This window comes from Abramis brama (genome assembly GCF_963993115.1).
Source record: "Abramis brama genome assembly, chromosome: 3".
NCBI classification, from domain to species: Eukaryota; Metazoa; Chordata; class Actinopteri; order Cypriniformes; family Leuciscidae; genus Abramis; species Abramis brama.
Window position 1 is genome coordinate 18,222,433 of NC_139965.1, and position 17,536 is coordinate 18,239,968.

At 36.7% G+C, this 17,536-nt stretch overlaps 1 protein-coding gene across 2 annotated transcripts in view; it reads right to left on the minus strand.

The window, feature by feature from the left end:
* Positions 1-17,536, minus strand: part of furina (furin (paired basic amino acid cleaving enzyme) a) — an 87,976-nt gene that overhangs the window by 15,891 nt on the left and 54,549 nt on the right. For both annotated transcript variants that reach the window (XM_084109145.1, XM_084109146.1), the window contains exons 7-8: positions 8,438-8,526; positions 2,236-2,408 (exon numbers count right to left, since the gene is read on the minus strand). In XM_084109145.1, coding sequence (XP_083965271.1) covers positions 2,236-2,408; positions 8,438-8,526 — 262 coding nt within the window. The remainder of the gene's footprint in view (positions 1-2,235; positions 2,409-8,437; positions 8,527-17,536) is intronic.

Consider the following 17,536-nt stretch of genomic DNA (forward strand, 5'->3'; position numbering starts at 1 on the left):
TACTGTACCTTACAATTTCAACAATGCACCAAATAAAAGTCTGCAGTGCAACGTTTGGCTCCGTCTTTCAGAGTTTGCTCTCGGTTACGGCACACACCTGCTCGATTGTGGGCATCCATTCAGTGAGGGTGTTTACACAGACCAGAGCCTCATTTGCATTGGCCTTTTCCCCACACAAAATGGATCAAACAAATCTGACTGCTAGCACACGCATGTAACAATGACTAGAAAATATAAATAAATATGGATGGGAAAAACACTGTGCTATTCTGTGTAATAGGTTAAAAAAAGATTTTTATATTTGGTATCTCTAACACCTACTTAAAACTTTATATTTTCACTGGTTACAGTGAAACATCAATAAATACCTCTGAATATTGTTGAATATTAAAGTAGTATCTTAACTCCGACTAAGGGATAATCAAACAATGTAAATGGAGAAAAAAGAACGACAGTGATCATTTTAAAATAAGTAAAGCGGTTGTGGTTGAGTGCTTGCACACTAGAGTTTCCCCATATGTCAGCGGATGCTGTGAATCTACTGATATCAAAGGAAATTATAAGTGAAAGACATTTTGAAATATTTGTTGCACAATTTAAAATGTTGTCACAACGCTTTTGCTGTTGACCAATGATAAAGTAAACCAACTTTAAAATATAATATGCCATTCAGGGGCCTGTTTAATGTTAGTATCTTTGTCTTACAGTCTTTTTACACAGTTGTAATATTTAATGCATAGCTTACATGTTTCCATGAACGTGGAAACTGAACAATTTTCTTCACTTCAATTCTTTCATCACTTACTCACCCCGATGTCATTCCAAACCTGCTTGACTTTCTATCTTCAAAAGAGGATATTTTGATAATTCAACTGTTTTTACCGTTGCACATGCAATGAAAGTTAGTGTGGTCAAAATTAAACAAAGCAACAACAACAAAAAAGCAAACAAACAAACAAAACTGAAAATTGTCAGTTTTTTGTTCCATAGAAACAAGTCATAGTGGTTTGCTACAACATGAGGGTGAGTAAATGATGACAGAATTGACATTTTTGGGAAGAACTATCCCTTTAAGTGATGCACATCAATCTGACATAGTCATCTCCCATAATGCTTCTATAAAAAGTCTGCTCCTATAGACACTGCGGTAGGTAGCATCTTGGCACGACTCTCTTCCATTGTCCTTTTATTGGCCAACAGCCAGTTTTACAACTCCGGTGCATGTTCATGTGTGAGTGAAGGGCTAAAACTAATGCCGTTCCGTTACCCCACGCATGATAGCAGTTTAGCTCAAATGGCGTTAAGTAATTAGGTATTAAGAATGTCAATACTGTTCACGCTCTGGAAAATCTGCATGAAGATGTCTCAGTTAGAATTGCCATTTAATGTGACATTCTAAATTAAACAAACTTCACTCTGACTAGTAAGTGCTTTTATGACTCAAGGCACTCGCAAATGAAGTGTGGCAATATCAAATACAGTTCATCCCTTCCAAAGCCCCCCTGACATCGCTATAACTTCAAAGCAAATAAGAAAAAGAATAATTTGAACCACAAATTTCTACCCTCTAAATGACGCTGCTGGTAAAAGTTCAAGATTAAGAGGCAAATTCAGGCTCAGACAGGACCATTTCAGCACAAGAATATCAATGAAAGCACATCTACTGTTTGTGGCAAAGACCAACTGATGTAGATAATGGCAGGAATCAGTGAAAATAGCTCATGAGTCACAGAAGCAATTGTACAAGTCATGGAAAACAGGACCTTTTCTTTGCTCTTTTTAAATGGGTTTTATGTAGACATTCACAGAGCAAAACTTCCTCCCTAGTCCACCCTAATGAAAAAACTAGACTTCGCACCAAGCACTGGTACCTTGGTATACAAATAAATAAACAGCCTCAAATTTTTGTAATTAATTATTTTGCATTGCATTCAGTCCCTTCTAAAGGAAGTAAAAATGATCTCTTTTCAATCTAAATAGAAAATTAGTAAATCATGACAGCATTTTCATTTTTAAGAACTAACATTTGCATATACGTACTATTCAGATAAGTCTTAAAGGTACAGTAATACAAGCCAATTTAATTCTAATGTGCAGAGAGGTGTAAAAGTTTTAGAGAAGGGATATAAATAGCCTTCCAGCATAAAATAAAATGAGGCAAAAGTGAAGAATAGTGTTTCTGATCATCAGCTAAATGACAAAGTGCAACAAGTTGAGATTAAAGAGATGCCAAACCTCTAATACACCACGTAGGAAAGCCTCTTTGGCCAACTTTGCAGGTCCGTCCACCGTTTTGCCGTCATCTTCGGGTCCCCAGCTGGCGCTGTAGATGTCGATGTGATTTGGGTTGAGACTAAGGGACTGAGCTTCCACCACATCAGTGACCTCTCCATCCAACATACGCACACCTGCAAAACACAAACACATCATACACATTAAAGCATAGGACAGAGAGCAACTTATGAACAAATATTTTGGTTAAATTATTTTTGTAATGATTATTGTAATACCTCTATTTAGATGAGATGCTAAAAGGTTAAGAATTGTTGTGAAAACTGCCACATGATAGGGGATGGCCATTACAAGCATTTCACATTTAGATGGGATGTTAGGGGAAACGGATTCCATAATATCTAGATTTGCAGTGATATTAGTAAAAATGCAGACTTCAGATGCCAAAAAAAAAAAAATGCTACAGAGGGCTATATTAAGAACTGGTAACATGTTTTAATGTTTTTGAAAGAAGTCTCTTATGTTCACCAAGGCTACATATATTTGATCAAAAATATAATAAAAACATTAATATTGTAAAATATTATTGCAATTGTAAATAACTGTTTCCTACTTTAATATATATCATACGTAATTTATTCCTGTGATGCAAAGCTGAATTTTCAGCATCATTACTCCAGTCTTCAGTGTCACATGATCCTTCAGAAATCATACTAATATGCGGATTTACTGCTCAAGAAACATTTATTATCAAACTGTGATACATTTTTATAGGATCCTTTGATAAATAGAAAGTTCACAAAAACAGCATTTATTTGAAATAAAACAATTTTGCAATATTATAAATGTCTTTACTGTTCATTTTGAATAATTTAACATGTCCTAACTGAAAAAGAATAAAAAATATATATATTACATGAATAAAAACAAATAAATAAATAAATTACATATCAAATACTTTAAACAATGTTTAAAGTGAAAACAATCTTTCATTACATTTGAATGTGTATTATTATAAATGGTGTCAATGAAAACTTTAAAAACTTTTAGTGTGTGATTTTTTTCTTATACTTCCAACCCCTACCTGCCTGTCAAGAAGTTAATTAGCGGCCCGATGCCAGAACCTAAAGGATTATTAGGAACACCATACTAATACTGTGTTTGACCCCCTTTCGCCTTCAGAACTGCCTTAATTCTACGTGGCATTGATTCAACAAGGTGCTGAAAGCATTCTTTAGAAATGTTGGCCCATATTGATAGGATAGCATCTTGCAGTTGATGGAGATTTGTGGGATGCACATCCAGGGCACGAAGCTCCCGTTCCACCACATCCCAAAGATGCTCTATTGGGTTGAGATCTGGTGACTGTGGGGGCCATTTTAGTACAGTGAACTCATTGTTATGTTCAAGAAACCAATTTGAAATGATTCAAGCTTTGTGACATGGTGCATTATCCTGCTGGAAGTAGCCATCAGGGGATGGGTACATGGTGGTCATAAAGGGATGGACATGGTCAGAAACAATGCTCAGGTAGGCCGTGGCATTTAAACGATGCCCAATTGGCACTAAGGGGCCTAAAATGTGCCAAGAAAACATCCCCCACACCATTACACCACCACCACCAGCCTGCACAGTGGTAACAAGGCATGATGGATCCATGTTCTCATTCTGTTTACGCCAAATTCTGACTCTACCATCTGAATGTCTCAACAGAAATCGAGACTCATCAGACCAGGCAACATTTTTCCAGTCTTCAACTGTCCAATTTTGGTGAGCTCGTGCAAATTGTAGCCTCTTTTTCCTATTTGTAGTGGAGATGAGTGGTACCCGGTGGGGTCTTCTGCTGTTGTAGCCCATCCGCCTCAAGGTTGTGCGTGTTGTGGCTTCACAAATGCTTTGCTGCATACCTCGGTTGTAACGAGTGGTTATTTAAAGTTGCTCTTCTATCAGCTTGAATCAGTCGGCCCATTCTCCTCTGACCTCTAACATCAACAAGGCATTTTCGCCCACAGGACTGCTGCATACTGGATGTTTTTCCCTTTTCACACCATTCTTTGTAAACCCTAGAAATGGTTGTGCGTGAAAATCCCAGTAACTGAGCAGATTGTGAAATACTCAGACTGGCCCGTCTGGCACCAACAACCATGCCACGCTCAAAATTGCTTAAATCACCTTTCTTTCCCATTCTGACATTCAGTTTGGAGTTCAGGAGATTGTCTTGACCAGGACCACACCCCTAAATGCATTGAAGCAACTGCCATGTGATTGGTTGATTAGATAATTGCATTAAAGAAATTGAACAGGTGTTCCTAATAATCCTTTAGGTGAGTGTATATTTCCTTTGAGAAGCAAGCAAGTAAATTGATTACCAATGTTTTTAAGAGAATGCGCAGAGATGCAACATAACTAAACATACAGAAAAGCTGAATACAAAGAAACCACTTCGAATAACCCTACTAAAACCCCCATCTGATGTGGGGGCTATAACTTGCAGCATGAAAGGAACGAGGTGCACAAACAGATAGTGCAGCATATAAAAGTTCTTTTAAAAGTAAAAGGATGAGTGCATGCGATCTCGTGTTCGAATTTGGAGTTCATTCAAAGGTGACAAGCGGCTACATTCTTCTCCTTCAAACATCCCTTCACAGATGCTTCACAACAGAGGAGACCATCTTATCTTTTTCCACTTCCCTGTACAAAAGGGAATCTTAAACCGAATTGTGGGTTTGGGAACGAGCCAGAGCGTTTGGTCCAAAAATGTCAGAGGTGTTGAGTTATTGTGATCCCAGCATCAGAACGTTATCTCAGCCTCGAATAAAAAAAAAGAGAGCACATACTGCCCACAGCTCTTAGTTTTTAAAGTGGTAAAGATGAGAAATCAGAGTCAAACATCTTCAAAACAATGTGAATCACTCCTTTGATACACAAGGGGGCGAGGTTACTCAAGGTTGCCCTCATACGGGTTAGTGCAAATAAACAAAAGTTCAGTCCTTTCAGGTTTTCCAAAGCAATCTGAGAGCATTGGTGTAGACAGTACTGCAAACAAACCGACAACAACTACAGAAAAATACAGCACAGCATCTTGGAAAGACAATGTTACTATCCCATATCTGCATTCCAAAAGTCCCAAATATCACCACAGGACAAAGAGAGAGCTGGCTATGATTACTTCCCAGGAAATGAGAAAGGCATAACAGATATACACGGACGCACTGTGGCAACAAAAGAAGGGAATTTTTTATTCATTCTTGGTAAATACAAATAATCTACGTCCCCTCAAAAATGCAACATGAAACCTCAGGTTTATTCTTTATAAAGCCAGTTTTAACAAATGTACTCTACTGTTTCCTCCAAATCTTTCAAAACAATATTCTCTCTTAATGAGTTCTGGCAGAGGAATTAGCCGTGTTGTGTGCCATCTCTGCTAGTGCGCTGCCATCTCCACATTCAGCCTTCCTCTAGCAGAAGCACTGCCTGCCAGTTTGGGCTGATGTTATGGGTCAGCTATCCAAAGACCTCCAGTTCTCTGCCTTCTGTCCCCATGGTACATTAGGAGTAGTATCTGCCATAAATACATAGGTGCCACATTCGACCAGTCCAGACACATTGGCACGCCCGGCATCTTGGAATCGGTCAGCGTGTCGTCACTCACAGTAAGAATCAATGATGCCACAACATCCCAGAAATGGGATAACATTTCACAGGTGAAAATGTATTGCTTTGTGTTTTTATGTATTAACTCAATATTACAGGTTTTTGCTATGGTACTTTTTAATGTTTTAACTTTTACTATGGTAACTTTTTAATGTCCTGTTGGCTGACGCCTTCATCTTGTATTGTATTGTGTTAGTTTATAAAATCATCTGCTGAAGTCTATTGCAGATATAGATGTAACATGTGTCTAAATACGGCTGCAGACGCTCAGTCAAATTGCTCTCGAATGTTCACGGACCGGCTTTGACTGTTACAATATGGCCCATATAAACAACTGCTAATAAGGCATCTATAGACACACAGACACACACACTGTATGTGTGTGTATATATTATATATTATAAGTATCTGCTGCTTATTAAGCAAAGATTTCCCCCTGGATTGAAGGTGAAACTGGGCACAGGAAGATTTATCCTTCACTGCTTCTCATTAGGAGGCTAATTCAAAAACAGCTGCTTTAGAGAAAAACAAAGCTGACAGAAAAGAAATGCACATTACCCATAATGCATTATCTTTCTGCATAAAAGGAAAGATTTGATCTGTAGCATATATTTAGTCCCTGAAAAAAACAAGATCTGTCAACAGAGCCCACCCACCCGCACTTTGGTGTTTTCATACTGTATGGCAGACTTGCTGATCAACCCAATGAAAAAACCTCCCCTCAAAATTCCTCTTTTTCCGCTGTCTGCCAAGTACCATAATAAATATAAGCGGAGCACACAGGGTTTTCGGCACATCCATCTCGATCAGTCACTTTACTCGCTTTGCAGATCCAATTGATCCAATTAATATGTATTATGTATAACTAGTGTTATGTTGTGTTGCTTAATATTTGAAACAACTCAATAAATGTATTAAACATCATACCTTTGGAAATTTATTTAAGGCAAGGTGGAGGTTATCATAACTCTAATGGGTTATTTACAATGATTTTTAAGAGCATTTTTTCAGGAATTCAAATTCTCAAGTTTTGTCTTTAGAACAAACTTAAGAACAAAGATAAGAACTTTCTTAAGAAATGTTTTTGAGAATATAAAATCCTGCCATTGTTCTCCTTTTTTGCCCATTTTCATTAGCCAAATTGCATCAAATTCAAATGCATCTTGCATCATAAAATAACACACCCTGCAGCCTGTTTGTATTATGGGCGTGAGTGTTACGTTAAATCATGCAATTTTTGAGGGAAAGTGTGTGCTGTTATTTTATGATGCACTAGAGCTGCACGATTCTGGATAAATTGAGAATCACTATTTTTATTTTATTTTTGTAAAATGGAGATTGCAATTCTCCTGTAGGGGAAAAACATCAGACAACTAAACAAAACATGCAAACTAGAGGTTCTGACAAAATGGTCATCGCTTTAGTGATGCTAGGTGAACACCTCTTATAACAAAATTATAAATGGGAGAAAACATACAAGGTAGAGTCAAAAGTTTAAAATAAATAGAATAAAACACCAAAATCTCCTGGGTGTCGTTAAAAGCAATTTCTCTCTGAACATACAGAACCTAAATGTTGTTTGATTAGTCAGTGCTCAAAAATGCTATAATGGCTGCTGCTGTATAGAGCCAGTGTGACCTCATAATACATGTAACATAAACAGAAACATAAAGGTGTTACATAATCTATTCTGTGGTGTCATTCATCAAATGTGCTATCAAATGGTAAAACTTAATTCACCCAAAATGAAAATTCTGTCATCATTTACTCAACCTCATTTTGTTTCAAACAAATGTGATTTTTTTCTCCCATGAAAAAAAAACACAATAAAAAAATGTTAAACAGTTCATACAGCTTGTGTACTATCATTCTTTTGCAGTCATATGATAGCTTTTGGTGATGAACAGCTATCGTTATGAAGTTATCGTACTGGAGAAGAGCAGTAAATAAATTCTGCTTAACAATTCTGCTTGTGTTAAACCAAAGAAAGTCAAACAGTATTTTGCACAACATAAGGGTGACAATTAATAATGACAATTTGCATATTTTAGTGAATTTACCCAGTAAAGTGAAGCATTTTATCATATTGATATTCTAAAGTGAGATTTTTTTGGAGAGAATGTGGAAAGCATTTGTCACTATCAACGACACTATCAATGACATTTATTCCTGAGTCCAAGAGCCTGTAGACAGCAGAAAATCTGCACCGAAAAGGATCAAATCACCTCAGCCAATTAAAAGGATTACATATGCTAGCGTCCAAATCGTTGGCGCAAAGGGACCTGTGCTGGAGCCTGTGATAACTGTCCCACTTGAGCTCATGAAGCCATCACTAATGGAGTTCCTCTTCTGAAGTGCTCTCGGTACGGAGAGGAGGAAGAGTTATCATACAGTTTAATGGACAGAGACAGGGCTAATCTGAATGCAAAGCTAATTGAATGCTTCACTAAGGTGTTTTGCAATTCAAATATTAGAAAGGGCAGGGTGTGTGCTGACAATAGACTGTACGTGATAAAACACGATAAATGTATGTTTAAATACGCCAACTCACCTCCGATCTTGGCATTGTAGGCCACTCCGACACCACAGATGCTATTGTTGGCAACAGCAGCAACTTCTCCAGCACAACGTGTCCCGTGTCTTCAAAAAAAGAATAAAAAGAAGAGAGATAGAGATTGAATGATGACTTTTCTGTACACTTTCAAAACACTATTCCCAAAATATTCCCTTGCATAACAGAATAAATTGTAATATAATATTATAACCATAAGAATTATATTAATCAAAATATATCAAGAGTTAAATACAAATTTGAAATAAAAATCATTTAATGTAATGCATTTTATACACGTAGGAGGAGCAAGCATAAATGAAGGAATGCAATTCATGAATTGAACATTCTCAGTACTGCCAAAGACGGCTGGCAACAGGATCAAACTACAGTGCTGATGACGAGGGGCGGGCAAAAAGACGCCCTAATCCTCATTCACAGCAGGTGACTGAAGCTTCTCATCCCGCAGGACTTATTCACAGCTATTTTGCATGTGTGAAGAGCTCCTTCTCAGTCCTGCTGTAAAACAGGCGGCTATCTGTTAAATATGATAGCAGGGGACACACTGATAACCGTGGCTTTTAGGAATAAGATTACAGCCTGTGACAAAGTGCAAATGCAACTTTGCTGTATGCATTTAATCAATATGAATGAGAACCAAAGGCAAGGAACCAGCTAAAGAACCTCAACGGTTTTACGCCCGTTTCACACATACTCCGTTTGCAGTGCGTATGCGGTGCGTATTTTTTTCCGTACCCATGTTAACAGGTTAGAGCTTTCACACTGCACGCGGTTGCGGTCCGTCGATCCGTTCCCGTTACAGCAGTGCAGCGATCGTTTCCGCACCGAGTCTATTTCTGCTGTGCTGCAAACGCTGAATTAAAGTGACAGCGCATGTTTTGTGGTCAAAATGAACACAGACTGACCTGAAAATTTAGTAATTTCACCATAAATGTATTTCATTAAATACAACTTTTTTCACAGTGATCTTTTTACTTTAAGACTGGGGTAAAGCAAGGAAAACTACAATTTACCTCAACAAGGAGACATAATGAACAACACTTGTCTCATTCGTGGAGGTGGAAAAACAAGTTCTTTGTGACATGCAAGATTTATTGTATTAAAATTTAAATGCAAAAGAAAAGGCTGTTTTTGTCCATTTTAAGTTTTAATTTAAAATGTTTGCGATTTTAATACAAGTACATGATTAAATATTTGACCACTTGCTTGAGCAACTTAATATAAGTAGAAGTAATGCATGGAAAAATAGGCCTACATTGTTTAAATTGTGTTTAAACGTGCATACGTCCATTAAAGAGTGTATACGTGTACAAAGAGAATCAAAATGCTGACAAAACTTTTTTTTAATAAATGTTGTTGCATAACTTCTGGATTTGAAATACAAATAGTGAGTATGTGTTTGTGGTACAACCGCGGATCATCACACTGCAAACGCAGCATATGTGAAAGCACTATAGCGCGTGCTGCTCCTGCACCGCAAACGCACTGCAAACGGACTATGTGTGAAACGGGAGTTAGACTGAGCAGAGACGTGTCACCTAGATCACTATCCAAATGCATTCTGATATTATATTAAGCATTTTCAACACAGAAGAAATACTACATATTTTAAACTTGTTTGAATTTGCACTGTAGCTCCAACTAAACGTTTTTTTTTTTTGTCCTTACTAACAAACAGATTCTGCATGCACACTCATTGCACCACATCCAAGCATATGAGACGGCGATGGATTCAAGCATAAATCCACAGCGTCTGTGTCACAATAATCTGCTGGGTCAGCAGACATATAAAAGTCAAGAGAGCAATGAAGGCTAAACACAGAGTTAAACAGCACAGAGGAAGGATCAGTGAAATCCCAGGAGAACCCCTGCAGTCATCGGTCCATTCATAGCAAGCATGAGATCAGTGAGGCTAATGTCTCAGACATACTCAGTCCTGAAATAAGGAGGATCATGGGACCTAGATTACATCCAAAAGGAGGAGGTTTTATGGGAACCAAGCTTGCGGATCGTTAAAATTACAAGAGGGTATTTGTTTGAGTGAATGCAAGATTACAAAACAAAAAGTGTGCACATGACGTAAATATGATTAAATATCATCATTTATATTGAATTTTACATTTTAGTGATAAATCTTTGTGGGACAAAATATGTGGACTTGATGTATATAAAATATTTACATAATATTCTTTTTATTTCATATGTTTATTTAACTTTTATACATACATTACATACGAAAACTTCAGATGCAAAAACCTCTTTCTTTTAAATGAGCATTTTTATCAGGCTCCTATGTTTAGGTTCAGTAATTTCACTTAAATGGCAATGAAAAGGTTATTAGTCAATTATTGAAATGCCATTTTTCAAAAATGTCACTTTAGTCAATTCATTAGTATTTAACTAATTTGATTGTCAGTGTGTGTGTGTGTGTTTTTGCAAAAACCTCTAAGTCGGCGTCATGTTTCACTTTATCATGGGTAGAATAGAGCTGTTCTTTAATGTAGCTTATGTCCGTTTCTGTCAGAGTTACAGTATCACACGAAACACTGGTGTGTTTACATGCTACTCCCAAAATCCTGTCATCGCCACTGTAACGATTGTCTTTAGCCTTAGAACGGACAGAATTACGAGGTTGATGACGTTTCCTTTTGCCAGTGACTGAAACTACAGTACCACAGGTTCATCCATTTCATAATACTCCTCCATCTTGTTTAGTTAAAAATCTCTTTAAACAGGATAAAAACTTGCAGCCCATATGTACGCCATCATTCATCTTGAAATCACATGATTCGATTAGCGTCTTCTGATTGGTTCTTTGAACTTCAAGGCTTTTGCTTGAACAATGAATTTCTGAATGGGCTGAGGCTGGGATTTAGCGAGTTTGAAGCGAAAGTATTTGATGATCGTACACGTATCGATTGACGGAGGTGGCGGCTTTTGCATGTGAAGTCTTCATCTATACTATACTATAATATACTATAATATACTACACTATTATTTATTTATTTCAAAACATTGCTTTATATTACACAATTTTAATTTGTATTTAACTTTACATATATTAGAAATCTGCCTGTCTCAAAACATCACAATTTGATGAAGATAAATGTGGTGAATGTTCACCATTCTTCAACTGTCCCCGATGATGCATGGATGAGTGACATGTTCTAAATGAAAAACTAGTCCAGATGCTCCGACACATTTCTACAATGCAAACGCCCTGGATGACTGAATTTGTGCAGACATATTGCAAGCATCTGCATTTATTCACTGACTGAACAGCAATGTAGTGACACTAACCTGACTTGCCCTTTCTAATGCATTTTAAACTAAAATGTGAATCAGTAGACTCATATCGATAATCGATGCATCTCCCATGCACCTGAACAAGATATAGATTTCAGTAGCTTAAATTATAACCGTGGGCTTTCTCAATTCCCAACCCACCACTGTTCTTTAATAACTGTGAATTATCCTCTGGCTTGAACCTCTGAAAGTGCTGTTCTTGTGTACGTGATAATTGTACGTGACTGCATCCAAATTCATGGGCTGTCACCGTGGCTGGATGGTTTAATGCTGAAGGTTTAGTTTGGTTAGACACCTTGCGTTGCCTTCCCCCCATGCTGACTCACTTTAAAGCTAAACAGATGCAGGTTTCTGATGTTGAGAGTGAGATATGCCACTACTGAGCTGTCTGATAGATGTAAAGCCTGGACAAATATAAGAGTTTTATTGCCATTTCAGATTGAATCTAGCAGGTCCGGAAGGAATGTGCAGACCATTGCATTTCCTGCACTGATTTTGGGAGGACAAAAATCTAGGCAAAATTCTGCTGATTTAAACTGACTTTTACAGAGCTGAGAGTAATACACTTTTACACTGGCAGCTGAAAAAGCATAATAAAATTAGGCAAAACATCTCGTAAATGAGCAGGCAAGAGGCGGGAGATGTGTAGAACTCGAATCGTGTGGAAACCTGAGCAGTTTTCTATGAAATCCTGAAACTGTAGTTTATGTGTGAGCCCAGTAATGAGCAAGTCGAAACACATTTTACACTAATTAATCAAACATGTAAAAAAACAAAACAAAAAAAAACAGCTAATTATTGTGAAATATGACAACAAGTTTAATTAACCATTTTCTTTGTGAATATATTTGAATGCAAATGTAAAAATGTAATTTATTCCTTTGATGGCAAAGCAGAATTTTCAGCGTCATTACTCCAGTCTTCAGTGTCACATGATCCTTCAGAAATCACTCTAATATGCTGATTTGCTGCTCAAGAAACATTTCTTATTATCACTGTTGAAAACAATTGTTCTGCTTCATATTTTTGTGGAAACTGTTGTACATTTGTTTCTTGTTCTTTGATAAATAAATAAAAAAAAAGTACAGCATTTATCTGAAATAGAAATCTAAACATTTATAAGACATAAGAGTACTGCATAAAATTTGCCAAAAAGTCAATCAGCACTAACAGCAGATGTAAAATAAGAGTATTTCTGCTTCATATAACAGAAGAAAATCAGTCAATGTAGGACACGCTGGACCATCTGCTTTCTCCAACACCACAGGCGTTTTTACTAAGACATCCGGTTTGGACCTTTATATAACCCTGAGAGGATTCAAACCTGCAAACGTACTGCTCTTGACATACAGCTCAGTTCTTATAAGAACAGGATTATTCTGGGCTGGATGACTGTTTGGTATCTCCTCCACAGGAAGTCATCCTAAAAGTTTGTAGACGCAACCAAGCAAACTATTCTTTACATATGGAAGAGATAATGAGTGAGGCAATTGGAACTATATTTTCAATAGCTTTTGCTAGAAGTGCAATGTCATTCAAAACATGTAAAGACAGCAGATGTGATGGGAAAGGGCTAATAAAGGGTTAATTTAAACAAAAAATTACATTTACCCTCATGTGGATAAAATGACATTTCAAAAATGCCATTTTGTCCATTAAATTAATGACTTTATGATTTATTCAATTACTTATCTTGTGTTTGGATTGAGATGAGGGTGCATAAATTATATATTTGGGTAAACCTTTAAGTGCATAACTGCTCGTTGACCTACTAATTAAAATTTTGAAAAGGACTGACATCTCACTATTTTAGAGAATAAATAAATAAATAAATAAATAAATAAATAAATAAAAGATTCTGACAACTGACAAGGATTCCTCACTGAAAATGTTCCAGCATTCTCACATTAAAGCGGCTTTATTAATCGTTTCTTGTACCGCCAATGTGTGAACAGCTTGTGATGAAACTTAAAAAACAACACCAATTCCCTGACTTTCTAGGTTGTCTATGAAAACCTGTAGACTGATATTAATGTGACTTGGGCCGGTTTCACTGGGAACCTCTCTTCCGTTCAATGACACATAAAATGAATGCTTACACAATATTGGGGATAATGCCAAAATAGATAATCTGTACTGTAATGTCAATGTGTCATGCAAAGAAAGGGGATAAATTCAAACTATATTCTCACATAGTCAGATCTATATAGTCTATATTCTCAGATACACTTCATCAAACTATCATAAGTGTAATTTTAATTACTTCATCTGTCGACATGATGCCAGTGAATTGCAGAGCTGCTGCAAATGCACATTGCTATGAGCAGATGCTTTGTTTACTGCTGTTTTCTCACCTTTCATTTTTGTTGTTTATTTGACTATTGAGAGGAAAGTGTGTGCACATCTAAATGTCGCTCTCAGTGTGAACGATGCCTAGATGTTCGTTAACAGTATATTGCTGCAAAGCCGTTTCCAAAATCTTTTTTACTTTTGAGCAAATTACGAAAAATTTACTGTATGTATGCACGAGTGTGAGCACGAGCAGTAAGTTGCTGGGTGCAGTTCATTTAACGGCCAGCGGTGTCGCTAATAACAAGGGTTTCTGAATGCATCTGAATGCATCAAAATAACAAAGCTTCTACAGAATGCATATTATCATCTACAACCCTCACCATATTAAACACCATGATATGCCGTGTTAATTGGAGGTTATCAGAAGTGAATGAAAAAATATAGTTGGATATCATATGTAAAAAAGGTTTCCTGCAGAAAGATCAGCATGTTTTGGTTGAATTAGCAGGCCCACGTTACACATACTGAGTGTTTTAATACATTCAGTACAGATGTATTCATAACCATCTTAAAATTGGATTAGGCAGTATTCCAGCTGGCTTTATCGGAGGCTCAGGAAAATAAATCCAGGGGAGTGCTTCAGTGTTTTAATCTTGGGAGAGAAACCAGGCGCAAGTCTAGAGGCCGTCAAGCGGAATCTTTAACGGAAGGCTCACTATCCTCCACGAGTTATGATTTTATGGAAGAGCAGAGCTGTTCTGCTCGACTTAACACTACATATTTCTGTCTTCTCTCTCATATTGTGCCTGATGAATTAACAATGACAGGACAGGAAAGTATACAGTCCGTTTTGAGCTGCTGCTAAGCAAAACTCACTTGACTGGCTAGTACAAACACATTAACTGTGGGAACTGTATATGAGGGAATACTTCATCCTGCCTTTGTCTGAACAAAAGGCATTTCCAGATGTGCAGTTTTAATACACCAAACAACACTGTGTGTTATGGTAACCTCTGATGTTTTATCAGCACACGTTTTGAGCCGATCTTGATCAGATTACACCCTGAGAGAACGGGTCTCTAAAGTTGTGCCAAACGCCCATAAAGCACTGCATTGCTGAAGACAGCGATCTATAAAAGATATGATTTCTAATACATGTTCATCTTTGCTATAACTCACTGCTGAACATTTTTAAGTGCAGAGGAAAGCTTGAGACTCAGTCTCAATCTGTAATTGAATCAAAGCCAACTGAATTTTTTATTTTATTTTTAACATATGGTAAGAGTCAACACAGAACTGCACATGAGAGTAATTAATGTATTAAGGTGCTTGGCATAGTCAACTGATACGAGTATCGGATATCTAGAGAGAAAGATAAGAAAATTAAATACAACGAATTATAAAAAAAGACATCCATCTGCATGTGTACATAGACCAACACCACCACACACACACAGATATATATATATGAATGATATCATTTTTAAATTTTATCATACACAGACAATGTACACAAAAATATCTGAAAAATAATTTTAAGGTAAAATACAGAAATGAAACAAAAAACAATAATTGTTTTACGGAAAAGAGCTGTTCAGAGATGAAAGTATGAAAAGAAAGGCCTTTATGTGGCTCCAACACTTCTCGCCACAGCTTAGGTTTCTTCTGAAACACAGCGCTGACTCAACCTGCCCCACTTCCGTGGAAACGCACTTAAAAATTCAAAATGCGAACTGCATTATTTATCCACTTTATAGCACAGCCGAGGATTGTTAGAGCACTGGTAAACGGGTGTTTTACAAAAAATCCAGATCTGACACTGAGAAAAGCACACTAAAACGCACTATACAAACACTAGGGGTGGGGGCTATGGTTAAATCTCAATATTTATCATCCTTTGAAGATATTTGAAAACATTTCTGTATTTATACTTTAGCTCCGAAACCGATAAAAAGCATTAATAAAAGCCAAGATTCGAAATGTTTTAAGTAAAACGAAAAATAGATCGAAAAAAATTAATGTAAGAAACTATTATCATGTACTGTACATGCACCAAGAAAACAATACATATCAGTCTACAAACAGTAATATTTATCCAATAATAGTCATAAGAGTAATAAGAATATGAATCTGTTCATTGAAATTGAGCTTTTAAACTAAATATAAGAAATGGGTTACTGAATTGCCCATTAAAAGCATTTTAAAATCATCAATTTAACTATGTTTTTTTAATAACTTAATAATTGCAAATTTAAAATGGCAAATTATTAAATTGCATGTGATGCAATGATTTTGTATTGCACATACATATATGCACTTACTCATTTACATACACACACACAGGGTTGGTGTCACAATGCTTGAGAACAGAAAGTGTTACTAAAGGTTCCCTGCTACTGTTGCAAACCTGAAACCATTTTTGTGGTTCTGTGGTATAAGATGCAAAGACCAGATCAGTGCAATGGTGAAATACCTATCTGGAGTGCAGTGTGCTAGAACAGAGAGGAATAAAGCAACAAGAAGAGATGGGTATCTGAAAAAATTGTGGATTGAAGAAGGGGAATTTCACAGCAGGGGTCAGAAGAAAACATGGCAGCTAAATAACGTGTAGGACGAGCAAAATTGCTCCTGCTGTTGTACTACTGCTACTAATGTATCTCCTGCTGTCTTTGCATTATCAAATAGAGACATTTTAACTGATCCTTAATGCTTTATAGTGACTAGGAAAGTGTTTCTGCATTGCAAAATCATTTACGAAATGTTTTAAAAGTCAAACTTGATCACATTTTATCTAGCACCAAAGATGTTATTTCATTAGAGTCCATTATAGGAGTTACGCCAACGCGACCTACACTGTGAGGTACTTTCATTAGAGGAGCACGGGACGGCCCCTCCAAAGACTGCAAAGCAGTGCCATTCAGCCCAAGAGCATTGATTTCTACCCACTCATAACTATACGCTTTTCTGCCTGTCATCACCGATCATGGTTAGCCTCAAGATAAAAACGGCTCTTTGGCTGGTATCCTAAAAAAAAAAAAAAAAAATGGACGAAAGAAGAAAATCCCAAAGGGAAATAAGGACAGACCAGAGTTCAACTCTTCATTAGATGGCAACAGAGAGTTTAGCCGTGATGTCCATAACAATGTCTTGTTTTATAAATATATATTTGATTCAGTTTGGAGGGGCGGTGATGACAGAAATGAATAGAAGGAATAGTTCACCCGATGAAATGATCGTTCTGTCATAATTGACCAACCTTCATTTCACTACAAACTTGTATACTGTTAGTTATTCCATGGAAAACTTTTGAAAAAAAACAACAAAAAAAACATGTTTAAATCTTCATACAGATCTTTTGCATAGAATGACCACAAGTTTATATTGCCCACAAACTGAATCAAAAAAACAATATAAAAGCACTGTGAAAAAGCTCATATCACTCATGTGTATATATTCCAGCTATAGCTATAGCCTATATCT